We start from the raw sequence: 13,323 nt of genomic DNA on the forward strand, positions 1-13,323 counted from the left end.
TATCATGTCATTACACAATGAGACACCGGCTTCCACCCTTGCACCCTTCATTTGCTTCCGGAAACCACAATTGGAAATACCACAGAGCCCCAGGACCGTCCTACCCGGATTCCTACCTGATGGCACCCCTCAAGCAACACAAAGACATATATTAAAATGATTCTTTAACCTAGCATACTTCCAGCCTGAGCCTGGCCTCACGCAGACGTCCCTCACCTTCCTTTGTTCGCAGGATTGTGCATACCAGCTTCTCCACCTGGCTCCACTGCCTCTTTCCCGCCAGCATGTACGGTACCGTATTGTCAGGGGTGAGCCATGTCAGGCCCTCTCTCCTCCTGACATGCTCCCACTTCTGACACTCATAGATAGTGTGGTGTACCCTATCAACTACTTCACAATATGAACAATCTGTCAGTATCCTCTTCCCGAACCTGCAAAGGTATGCCTTAAAATCACCGTGCCCAGACAAGAACTGTGTGAGGCAGGGTATTACCTCACACAAATGAAGTAAGAAATGAAGTAACTTGATAGTTTTTTTGGTTGTTCAGTTTTACTGACAGAGAGATTTGAAAAAAAAAATTTGTTTGGTGGTGCCTTTTTGGCTTATTATATATAATATATATTATGAAGTTCAATATTATAATATTTTTTAAAGTAACTGAATTTTAAACCAGTTTTAAAAATAACTTTTAGACAAACTACTCAATTTGTCATACTAATAAATAATATAAAAATAAATTTACAGTAGTTATTCTGTTTAATGCCTAAAATAATAAGCTTACAAAAAAAATCAAAAAGGAGGTTTAATAGAGTTAAATAAATTACATATTTTAAAAATTGTTCCAATAATTTTTAAGTTTAGTATTTTAATTTATTCATATAATATACATTTGAAAATATTCAAGCAGTTTTATTTTACGTCTCGTTTGAGTTTAAAAAATACTTTCAATATCGGCTTGGAAAAAAGTATTGATATTGTTTAGCCTGTAGATACAACTGTCACGGAACAGAAATTAACTAAAATCTTTATGAAACTTGGTGCAGCAGTACTGTAGTTACAAAGAATATAAAAATATTAAATGGAGACCCCCCCCACAATACATGTTACTAAAATTTTTCCTGTCGCACTCGAATAAAACATAAAAAATTTTTAAACTAAATTAAGTTTTTTGAAAAGCTTTAAATTTAAAAAAAAATTTACTACACTAAATCTTTGCACCAATTTCAAAAAATCCCCACAAATTAGATAACTTATCCGGAAAAGGTAGTAAAATTCTGGCTACAGAGAGTTTTACTCTCAAAAGACTTACTATTTAGGAGAAAATTAAGCAGAAAATTCAAGTAAGTTTCTTTCCTAGTTATCAGTGAAAGTAATTCACATTATGTATTAAGAGCAAAAAGTTAAAATAGAAAAACAAATAAATACATTTAAAAAAATCTATTTAGCGAAATAATCAGGTGACAGTTTAATTTCGATTTGATTTTGTAAGACTTTATTTACAGACACAGGAATTGCTTCCCAAGCCATTTCAATTTCATTGTGTAGTTCCACTAGTGACTGGCTTTTTACTGTACCCTACATTCTTGACTGTCCCCCACAAGTAATATTCTTGGGGGGTTAAATTAGGCAAATGGAGGTGTACACAATCGGGTACCTTTGTCCTGTTCATTATGGAACAATATTATCCAGGCAGGTGTGACGCACATCTGAATGAAAGTGTGTCAGCACTTTACAGACATTCTTGAACACCCAATACCAGTTGGTAAAAAAACTGACAAAGTGTTACAAGAACAAATACTGAGAGAGAGAGAGCAGAAAAATTGTTCCAATGTCAATCTGTTGTATGTAAACAAGGAAAAAATACAAGCCACGGCAACAAATCTTTGAAAATTGATCGGAAGACTATCTTTTATAATTTTTGGAAAATCTTTAGTATAAAAAGAAGTTTTAATATCACCACTAGTAATCCTTAACTAACCCAAAAAGAGAAGCAAAAAAATCCTTCAAATGAATGATACTATACTCAAAACCTATATAACAATTTAAACACAAAGTACAAAAAAAGTTATGAATTTTAGTAACAACATTGATTTCTTTACTTACAAGAATACCTGTTAAGAAATTGAACGTCCTATTTCATGTCCGAATAAGGGCATCTCAGAGAAATATGCCTAATTATCCTACTTCACAGGGTATAAGGAAAAGGCCTCACTTTGTCCTTGAACTACCGTATTTGACAAGACAAGAAATTGCATAATCCTAAAACTAGGCCCCTCTCTATCAGGTGTTCTGTCCGATTTATTTTAGGTTAGGCAAGAATATGACACCAGAAGACAATAGTCAGAAGTAAGATTCTTGCATACTTTATTTTAGGAGGGGTACGAGATTACCAGACCCGGAAATGAGCTACTGCGGTGAGGTAAGTCACAGATGTGACACCGAATGAAAACACTGGAAGCTCTGACAGTCAGAACGTAAGATTTTTAAATCCTATATGTTGTACTTGGTGTACAGAGATACAATCAAGTGAGGACACCGGAGAATTTCAAGTTTGACTGCGTGTTAAAAAGGTAAGATTCCAACATTGTGACGAATCGTAAATAAACCTGAAATCAATAATTAAATAATTGTCCCAAAAGTCATCAGGTATCATTTCTTCCCCTCAAAAACAAAAATTTCTGTAATATAAATAAAACAGTTTTTAACAAATGATATTGATATCAAAAAAAGTAAGACATTACATTTCTATTATCAAAATCTGTTATTATTTAGAATTTTGTTTAAAAAAATACATTTTAAATATGTGTAATAGACAATAGATATACAATAATAGATAATAAACAATGTTTAAGCATTCTATGCAAAAAATTGAAAAATTTGTTACAAAACTCTTACCAGTCTGACTTCATTTATTAAACAACGAATAATTGTATTATTTCTGTAAGTGTGATAGGTATTATTCTCTGTTTAATAAATGAAATTAGTTGTAATGATATGAAGTTATGGTGGCGTGGAATGTTGAAAGCCACTTTTATTAATAAGCTACTAAGTACATTCTTGCTTAAGCAGTAATGTTCATAACTATAGCAATTAATGTTTTCGACCAACGAGTAATTTATAATTCTATGTAAAAGCAGTTCATTAGATTGAATTTTTTATGTTGTAAATAATATTATAAGAATGTTAAGTAGTTGACAACTACTAATTTTCAAAAATTGGTCGTTTAATACATATTTGCATGTTGTTAAATAAATCGATTAATTTTAATAATCGAATAGTACGACTAATTTTAGTCGAACTATTCCCATGGTTGTATGTTACCGTGTAAGATTATGTTTAAAGTTTTTACAGAGTGAAAAAAGTTATATTATTTACGTGTCGTAAGTATATTTATATAAATAAAATTCAAAAATATATAATAAAAATAATAACGTAGTAATAATAATAGAAACCTAAAAATAAATATATAGTAATAGGACTAATATTAGTATTGTTCATCCCGCGATTGTTTGCTAGTGGTTAAGATTATGCCTACAGATTTACCAGAGTGAAAGAAGTATTTATTATTTACGTGTTCTAAGCATATTAATGTAACAAAAAATAATAATATAGTAATTTCTACAGTAAATCATTTCTATACGTAACCGACTCAGGTTGGTGCTTTGGAACACTGATCAATAAATTGTCATGAAATATCTTTGATATAATAGTTAGCTCCAAGCTTTCCACTTCATCAGATGTTACATTTCAGTAATTTATCATTAACCACACTATTTAACTATTATTAAATAAATATTACTATTATTTAATATTAGTATAATATTATTATTATTATTGAAACCACGTGGTTTCATTAACCACGTTATTTTAAGTTCCAGTATTATAATAAAATATTATCAAATATTTTTTTTTTTTGCAGAGTATGGATGCACAAACTTGTAATTCATTTTTGGAAGAAGATCCATTTTCCTTGCCTGTTAAAAAAGAAAATGTGCATGAAACAGAGCAGACAGAATATTTGTTTGTACCTCCTGCCAAGACAGATGATGAAGAAACAATATTTAAACAAGTAAGCCATTTTCTATTTTATGTTGATGTAAATTATAAATATAAGACCTAGTTATTGTAAGAATTCTCAATTTTTTATTCATCAGTATATATTTATTTACTGTTTATGGCCCTCATATGGTTTAGCATTCATGTCTGATATGAGATTTTTTGATTTATAAGATTTAAAAAAGTTATTAACGAAGTGTAGGGAGATAAATAGCTATGATAAACAGATTGTTCTTAACATGTTAAGGTAGATAAACATTTTGATGACAGTACATAACAAAGAAAGTACAGTGAGCCTCATGTTGTAAACAAATCTGCCTAAACATTATTCTTTCTAGACCCAGATTCAATGTTTTTTACAAAAACTGTACAAAACTATCCTTGGTTTGGTGAAACATGTTCAGTTACAAGAAGGTTTATTATACTTTTTGATAATCTTCATTTTAGGTCACTGCATAATTATTTTCAAACAAGACTGATTATTTATATATGTTTCCAGCAGTGACATTATTTTATACAAAACCATTTAGATTGCACTTAGGTGCAAACATTTTTCTATTGGTTGATAGCTAAATGCCAATACCTACAATATACGTGTGTTCCAGTGCTATCAAGTCTGATTATATAATGAAAGATGCCAGTTGCAAACTTCGAGGGCAGCTCAGTAAGTAGCTTACATTATTTAATAAAAAAAAATAGTTATCTAGTTGAAAGGGACAATCTTAAAATTGTTCTATATAGTCACCATTTAAATTGCACTTATCATAACAATGCATGAGCTTTCCAAATCCTTCTTTGTAGAAATCTGCTGCCTTAGATTTTTGGCACTTATCTTGCCCAAAAGTTATGATAAGCAAGCTTTCCTGATACAATAAATTGCAGTAGACTTTTGTGAAAATTGAGGTAAATAAAGGGACAGTTCTGTAATCGTAATGCAGCGATTTTCACAAATTTTATCGTAGATTACCATTGTCAGTTCATCAGTCACAAGGCTCGGCCAACCACTGAGGTCCTCATCATGAATATTGGTGCGGCCATTTTTAAACTGAATGCACCACTGCCTCATTCCACCATCACTCATTATTCCATCTCTGTACACCTCATGAAGTTGCAGATGAATTTCAACTCGTTTGAGGTTTTTTGCCAGTAAAAACCTAATCACTGAACACACCTCACAACTTGCAGGATTTTCTGCTGAAGCGCACTTTTTAATAATTCACAACAAATACAGTAGGAAAGTCATAGTCCACAAGGCTATGACAACTTGGTGCGTACTAAGTGTAGGAAGGTTTTGACACCAATGGCAGCTCTATCCCCATCATCTCCATGCTAGACACAAACGTAAGTTACTTTTTGGACCGCTCTCATTGTTACCTCCAAGCTCTTGACTTCGTCAGATGTTACATTTCAGTAATATTTCATTAACCGCACTTATTTTACGTTCCACTATTATAATAAAATATTATTACTTTATATTTTTTTGCAGAGTATGGATGCACAAACTGGTAATTCAGTTTTGGAAGAAGTTCCGTTTTCCTTGCCTATTAAAATAGAAAACATACATGAAACAGAGCAAAAAGAATATTTGTTTGTAACTCTTTCCAAGACAAATGATGATGGACAGACAGTATTTAAACAAGTAAGCTATTTTGTATTTTTTGTTGGTTTAAGTTATAAATATAAGACCTAGTTATTATATGAATTCTCAACTTTTTATTCATCATGATTCATTTATTTACTATTTACGGCACCCATATCTTTAGTAATTGTGTCAGACACAAGATATTTCGATTTATAGTATATAAAACAGTTATTAATGGAGAATAGGGAGAGAAATAGTTATGATAAACAGATTGCCCCTAACACTTTATGGGAGATAAACATTTTGATTACAGTATGTAACAATGGAAATACAGTGTGCTGATGCCTCATGGTATAAACAAAGCTGCCTAAATGTTATTTATTCTATACCCAGATCCAACATTGTTTACGAAAAGAGTACAAAACTATCCTTGCTTTTGTGGAGTATGTTCAGTTACTAAATGGTTTATTATAGTTTTGGATAATCCTCCTTCTAGGTCTCTGTATTTTTTTTTCAAACAACGTTGATATGTTTCCAGCAGTGGCATTGTCTTATACAAAACCATTTAGATTGTGTTTAGGTGGAAACATTTTTTTTGTTGATCGATTTATAAATGCCAATGCCTATAATATCTTTGTATTCCATTGCTATCAAGTCTGATCATATACTGAATGATGCCACTTGCAAACCACGAGGGCAGTTCAGGAAGTAGCTTATGTTCTTTAATAAAATACCAACCAAATGAAAAAAAAGAAATGTTATGTATTTGAAAGGGACAACCTAACAATTTTTCTACATAGTCGCCATTTAAATTGAGGCTTTAATCATAACAATGCATGAGCTTTCCAAATCCTTCTTTGTAGAAATCTGCTGCCTTAGATTTTTGGCACTTATCTTGCCCAAAAGTTATGATAAGCAAGCTTTCCTGATACAATTAATTGCAGTAGACTTTTGTGAAAATTGAGGTAAATAAAGTGACAGTTCTGTAATCGTAATGCAGCGATTTTCACAAATTTTATCATTGATTACCATTGTCAGTTCATCAGTCACAAGGCTCGGCCGACCACTGAGGTCCTCATCATGAATATTGGTGCGGCCATTTTTAAACTGAATGCACCACTGCCGCATTCCACCATCACTCATTATTCCATCTCTGTACACCTCATAAAGTTGCAGATGAATTTCAACTGGTTTGAGGTTTTTTGCCAGTAAAAACCTAATCACTGAACACACCTCACAACTTGCAGGATTTTCTGCTGAAGCGCACTTTTCAATAATTCACAACAAATACATTAGGAAAGTCATAGTCCACAAGGCTATGACAACTTGGTGCGTACTAAGTGTAGGAAGGTTTTGACACCAATGGCAGCTCTATCCCCATCATCTCCATGCTAGACACAAACGTAAGTTACTTTTTGGACCGCTCTCATTGTTACCTCCAAGCTCTTGACTTCGTCAGATGTTACATTTCAGTAATATTTCATTAACCACACTTATTTTAAGTTCCACTATTATAATAAAATATTATTACTTTATATTTTTTTGCAGAGTATGGATGCACAAACTGGTAATTCAGTTTTGGAAGAAGTTCCGTTTTCCTTGCCTATTAAAATAGAAAACATGTATGAAACAGAGCAAAAAGAATATTTGTTTGTAACTCTTTCCAAGACAAATGATGATGGACAGACAGTATTTAAACAAGTAAGCTATTTTGTATTTTATGTTGGTTTAAGTTATAAATATAAGACCTAGTTATTGTATTATGAATTCTCAACTTTTTATTCATCATGATTCATTTATTTACTATTTACGGCACCCATATCTTTAGTAATTGTGTCAGACACAAGATATTTCGATTTACAGTATATAAAACAGTTATTAATGGAGAATAGGGAGAGAAATATTTATGATAAACAGATTGCCCCTAACACTTTATGGGAGATAAACATTTTGATTACAGTATGTAACAATGGAAATACAGTGTGCTGATGCCTCATGGTATAAACAAAGCTGCCTAAATGTTATTTATTCTATACCCAGATCCAACATTGTTTACGAAAAGAGTACAAAACTATCCTTGCTTTTGTGGAGTATGTTCAGTTACTAAATGGTTTATTATAGTTTTTGATAATCCTCATTCTAGGTCTCTGTATTTTTGTTTTCAAACAACGTTGATATGTTTCCAGCAGTGGCATTGTCTTATACAAAACTATTTAGATTGTGTTTAGGTAGAAACATTTTTTTTGTTGATCGATTTATAAATGCCAATGCCTATAATATCTTTGTATTCCATTGCTATCAAGTCTGATCATATACTGAATGATGCCACTTGCAAACCACGAGGGCGGTTCAGGAAGTAGTTTATGATCTTTAATAAAATACCAACCAAATGAAAAAAAAAGAAATGTTATGTATTTGAAAGGGACAACCTAACTATTTTTCTACATAGTCGCCATTTAAATTGAGGCTTTTATCATAGCAATGCATGAGCTTTCCAAATCCTTCTTTGTAGAAATCTGCTGCCTTAGATTTTTGGCACTTATCTTGCCCAAAAGTTATGATAAGCAAGCTTTCCTGATACAATTAATTGCAGTAGACTTTTGTGAAAATTGAGGTAAATAAAGGGACAGTTCTGTAATCATAATGCAGCGATTTTCACAAATTCTATCGTTGATTACCATTGTCAGTTCATCAGTCACAAGGCTCGGCCGACCACTGAGGTCCTCATCATGAATATTGGTGCGGCCATTTTTAAACTGAATGCACCACTGCCTCATTCCACCATCACTCATTATTCCATCTCTGTACACCTCAAAGTTGCCGATGAATTTCAACTGGTTTGAGGTTTTTTGCCAGTAAAAACCTAATCACTGAACACACCTCAAAACTTGCAGGATTTTCTGCTGAAGCGCAATTTTCAATAATTCACAACAAATACAGTAGGAAAGTCATAGTCCACAAGGCTATGACAACTTGGTGCGTACTAAGTGTAGAAAGGTTTTGACACCAATGGCAGCTCTATCCCCATCATCTCCATGCTAGACACAAACGTAAGTTACTTTTTGGACCGCTCTCATTGTTACCTCCAAGCTCTTGACTTCGTCAGATGTTACATTTCGGTAATATTTCATTAACCACACTTATTTTAAGTTCCACTATTATAATAAAATATTATTACTTTATATTTTTTTGCAGAGTATGGATGCACAAACTGGTAATTCAGTTTTGGAAGAAGTTCCGTTTTCCTTGCCTATTAAAATAGAAAATACGCATGAAACAGAGCAAAAAGAATATTTGTTTGTAACTCTTTCCAAGGCAAATGATGATGGACAGACAGTATTTAAACAAGTAAGCTATTTTGTATTTTATGTTGGTTTAAGTTATAAATATAAGACCTAGTTATTGTATGAATTCTCAACTTTTTATTCATCAGAATACATTTATTTACTGTTTATGGCCCTCATATCATTTAGCATTCGTGTCTGATATGTGGTATTTTTATTTATAGTGAAATAAACAGTTACTAATGGAGTGTAATGAGGTAAATAGCTATGATGAACAGATTGTTCCTTACACTTTATGATACATAACCATTTTTCCAACAATACACAATACAGAAAATACAGTGAGTTTGATGCCTGATGGTATAAACAAAACTGCCTAAACATTATCCATTTTATTCCCGGATTCAACATTGTTTACCAAGATAGTAATACAGTACAAAGCTATCCTTTCTTTTGTGAAGCATGTTCAGTTACAATAAGGTTTATTATAGTTTTCGATAATCTTCATTCTTGGTCACTGCATTTTTGTTTACAAAAAAAGATTCGTATGTTTCTTTATGTTTCCAGCAGTGACATTGTCTTATACAAAATGATTTAGATTGTGCTTAGGCACAAACCTTTTTCTATTGATCGATTAATAAATGCCAATGCCTACAACATATTTGTGTTCTGATGTTATCATGTGTGATTGTATACTGAAAGATGCCAGTTGCAAACTGCAAGGGCAGTTCAGGAAGTAGCTTATATTTCTAAGTAAAAAAACCCAACCAAATAAAAAAAAGAAATGTTATCTATTTGAAAGGGACAATCTAACTATTTTTCTACGTAGTCGCCATTTAAATTGAGGCTTTTATCATAACGATGTATGAACTTTCCAAATCCTTCTCTGTAGAAATCTGCTGCCTTAGATTTTTGGCATCCATCTTGCCCAAAACATATGATAAGCAAGCATTCTCAATATAATTTCATGCAGTAGACTTTTGTGAAATTTGGAGTAAATAAAGGGACAGTTCTGTAATCGTAATGCGGCGACTTTCATTAATTTTATTGGTGATTACCTTTGACAGTGCATCAGTCACAAGGGTCGGCCAACCACTGAGGTCCTTATCATGAATATTGGTGCGATCATTTTTTAATGCATCACTGCCTCACTCCATCATCCCTCCTTCCATTTCTGTACATCTCACAAAGTCGATGAATTTTAATTGGTTTGAGGTTTTCTGCTAGTTAAAACGTAATCACTTAATGCACCTCACAACTTGCAGGATTTTCTACTGAAGCGCTTATTTCAATAATACACAACGAACAAAGTAAGAAAAATCATAGTCCACAAGGTTACAACACCTTGATGCGTACTAAGTGTAGAAATGTTTTGACGCCAAGAAGATAGCTCTTTCCCTAACATCTCCTTGATAGGCTCAAATGTAAGTTACTTTCTGGATCACCATTGTAATAATGAATGGAGGCCCTTTTAAACTTATGAGACTTTTTCCCTTCCTTTACTCTGGAAGTAGTACAGACTTTTTCCCCTTGAATAATTGTATAGAAGTTAATAGGTTGAGAGTTAACTTAAGAGTAGCAGATAATTCAGTAGAAGGAAATTCTTATATACTGTTAAGTGCCGGTAGACGAGAAAGTGAATACAATTTAGTGGTAATCATTTTTCATTATACGTCCACATTGTTGAACTACTTTTAACATGCAATAAAGGATGGGTTATATCTATTTTCTTGATAATTTATTTGAATTTTCAAATTAATTTTTAGTAACTAATTTACTTAAGATCTTTATAAAAGCATTCACTTGCTACATTGTTCAAATAGAATGTATAGAAAATTTCAAGCATTATATTTGATAAGTCTTTTTTGATTTATTCTCTAACCAGTACAATAAAGTAATTAACACATTAGGTGTCGCAAGGAACTCATTGATTCTTCACACGACTGTTCAGTACAGGCCTTCAGGATCCATGGTGGTTGCTAACTCAGCCTTATTCATTGCTTTTACATATATTGTGGACTGTGATGTATGATTATGAACACCCCTGTCGCACAGTAGGAATACTAATATATACTCCTTTCACGTGCTGTCATCTTTTGACACCCTCAGTAACCAATATATGAAATCTATTCTGTTAGATGGTGTTTGTTAGTGATTAAGATTATGTTTACAGTTTTTACAGAGTGAGATAAGTGTGCATTATTTCCATGTTTTAAGTATATTAATATATTTAAAAATAATAATATAGTAATTTCTAAAATAACCCATTTAATCATTAATCATATTTGAGGAGCTAGGAGCTAAGTAAACGTTATGTATTTTTTTATGAAATAATGGAATCTCATCTGCTACAGAGTCAGACTCGCCCTGTTAGCAAACAGGAAATTGTTCATGAACAACAGACAGATATTTAGAATGATTCTATAAGCGAAATACGGGGGATATTCAATAATTAAAGAGATAAATTGATGTAGAAGTGAAACAGTTTGTAGGAGGAGTTTTGTATTTTCATGACTTTAGTTTCACATCACTGGGATTATCTGAGAACAGGTGATGGATAAAAATCTTTTTGTTTATAACCTCAAAGTTGCATTTAACAATGGTGTGCCCACTTAAAGTTTCCACATTAGTAAAGAATGTTCAGTGATCTGTTTCTTGAATAATTTTACAGTATGGTGAAAGTTGTATGAACCGCAGATATTTTTGTAAGTGGGTAGAACAGTTAAAAAATGGTCAAACCTCAATGACTGAAGAGCAGTGTCCTGGCCGGCCAGTTGAATTGTCAATTCCTTCACTTGAAACCTGCCATTGATGACATTTTTCGTGAAGACTGACATATTACAGTTGAACAAATAGAAAAAAGTTACAGTACGTGTTGGCACAGTTCATAATGTTTTCAGTAACAAGCTCATGTACAGCAAAACAATTGCAAGGGGGGTCCTGAAGGAGTTAACGCAACAAGGAAACAAGACTCAAAGTGTGTGCTGATTTGAAAAAACATTATGAAAGGGAAGGTGATCCTTTTCTAAACAAGATTTTAACGTGTAATGAAACTTGGGTTCACTATTTTGTACCAGAGTCTAAAAAACAAAGCATGGAATGAAGGCATACCAGCTGACCTGTCCGAAAGAAATTCAGAATGCAAGCATCAGTGGGAAAAGTCATATTGACCGTCTTTTGGGATGCGCAAGCCATCTTTTGTGATTATTTGGAAAATAAGCGTATTTCTGGGAAAACCAGTGTGCCTCCATTCTATGGGCTGTCATTTTGTTTCACAGTTGACATGCTTTACCCAGGTCTCATTTTCTGTTATGTCACGATCAAGCAGTGCATTACCATCCTCGTTGTAGGCTTCGAGGTAATTCAGCGATGCAGCAGGAAGCTATTTTTTTTTGGTCTTTCAAGATTTTTGGCACCCATCTTGCACATAACTTGTGATAGCTAAGCTTCCCTGTTACAATTTCTTGCAGTAAACTTCGTGAAATTTGGGGGGAAATGAGCAATAGTTTTTTGTAATCATAAAATAGTGATTTTCATGAGTTTTATCGTTGATTTTAATTGTCATTTCATCAGTCAAAAGGCTAAGCCGACCACTGCGGTCCTTATCATGAACATTGGTGTGACCATTTATAAACTGAATGCACTACTGCCTCACTCCAATGTTACTCATTATTCCATCTCCATACACCTTACAAAGTTGCTGATGAATTTCAATAGCTTTGAGGTTTTTTGCCAGTAAAATCCTGATAACTGAACGCAACTCGCAGGATTTTCTACCAGATTTTGACCCAGGATAGTCTATCCCCATCAATCTCCATGCTAGGGACAAATGTAAGTTACTTTTTGAACTGCTCTCATAGTTAGCTCCAAGCTCTTGACTTTATCAGATGTTACATTTCAGTAATATTTAATTAACCACACTTATTTTAAGTCCCACTATTATAAAAAAATATTATTATTATTTTATATTTTTTGCAGAATATTGATGCACAGACCGGTAATTCATTTTTAGAAGAAGATCCATTATCATTGCCCGTTAAGAAAGAAAACATGCATGAAACAGAGCAAAAGGACAATTTGTTTGTACCTCTTGCAAAGACAGATGATGAGCAGACAATATTTAAACATGTAAGCTATTTTCTATTTTCTCTTTGTTTATGTTATAATTATAAGATCTAGTTATTGTAAGAATTCTCAATTTTTCTATTCATCAGGATACTTTTATGTAGTGTTTATGGCCCACATATCATGTGGCATTCTTGTCTGACATGAGATATTTTATTTATAATATAAAAAATATATTATATGGAGTATAGGGAGATAAATAGCTATGATGAACAGATTGCCCCTAACACTTTATGGTAGATAAACATTTTTTACAACAGTACAAAACAAAGAAA

General features: G+C 32.7%; 1 protein-coding gene across 1 annotated transcript in view; it reads left to right on the forward strand.

Annotated features, from left to right (window-relative positions):
- Positions 1-3,303: 3,303 nt before the first annotated feature.
- The window catches only part of LOC142333364 (uncharacterized), a 104,048-nt gene continuing 94,028 nt past the window's right edge, over positions 3,304-13,323 (forward strand). The window contains exons 1-4 of the mRNA XM_075380386.1: positions 3,304-3,381; positions 3,921-4,070; positions 5,544-5,696; positions 12,902-13,051. Coding sequence (XP_075236501.1) covers positions 3,924-4,070; positions 5,544-5,696; positions 12,902-13,051 — 450 coding nt within the window. The 5' untranslated portion in view covers positions 3,304-3,381; positions 3,921-3,923. The remainder of the gene's footprint in view (positions 3,382-3,920; positions 4,071-5,543; positions 5,697-12,901; positions 13,052-13,323) is intronic.

Source organism: Lycorma delicatula, chromosome 12 (assembly GCF_047948215.1).
Source record: "Lycorma delicatula isolate Av1 chromosome 12, ASM4794821v1, whole genome shotgun sequence".
Classification (NCBI taxonomy): domain Eukaryota; kingdom Metazoa; phylum Arthropoda; class Insecta; order Hemiptera; family Fulgoridae; genus Lycorma; species Lycorma delicatula.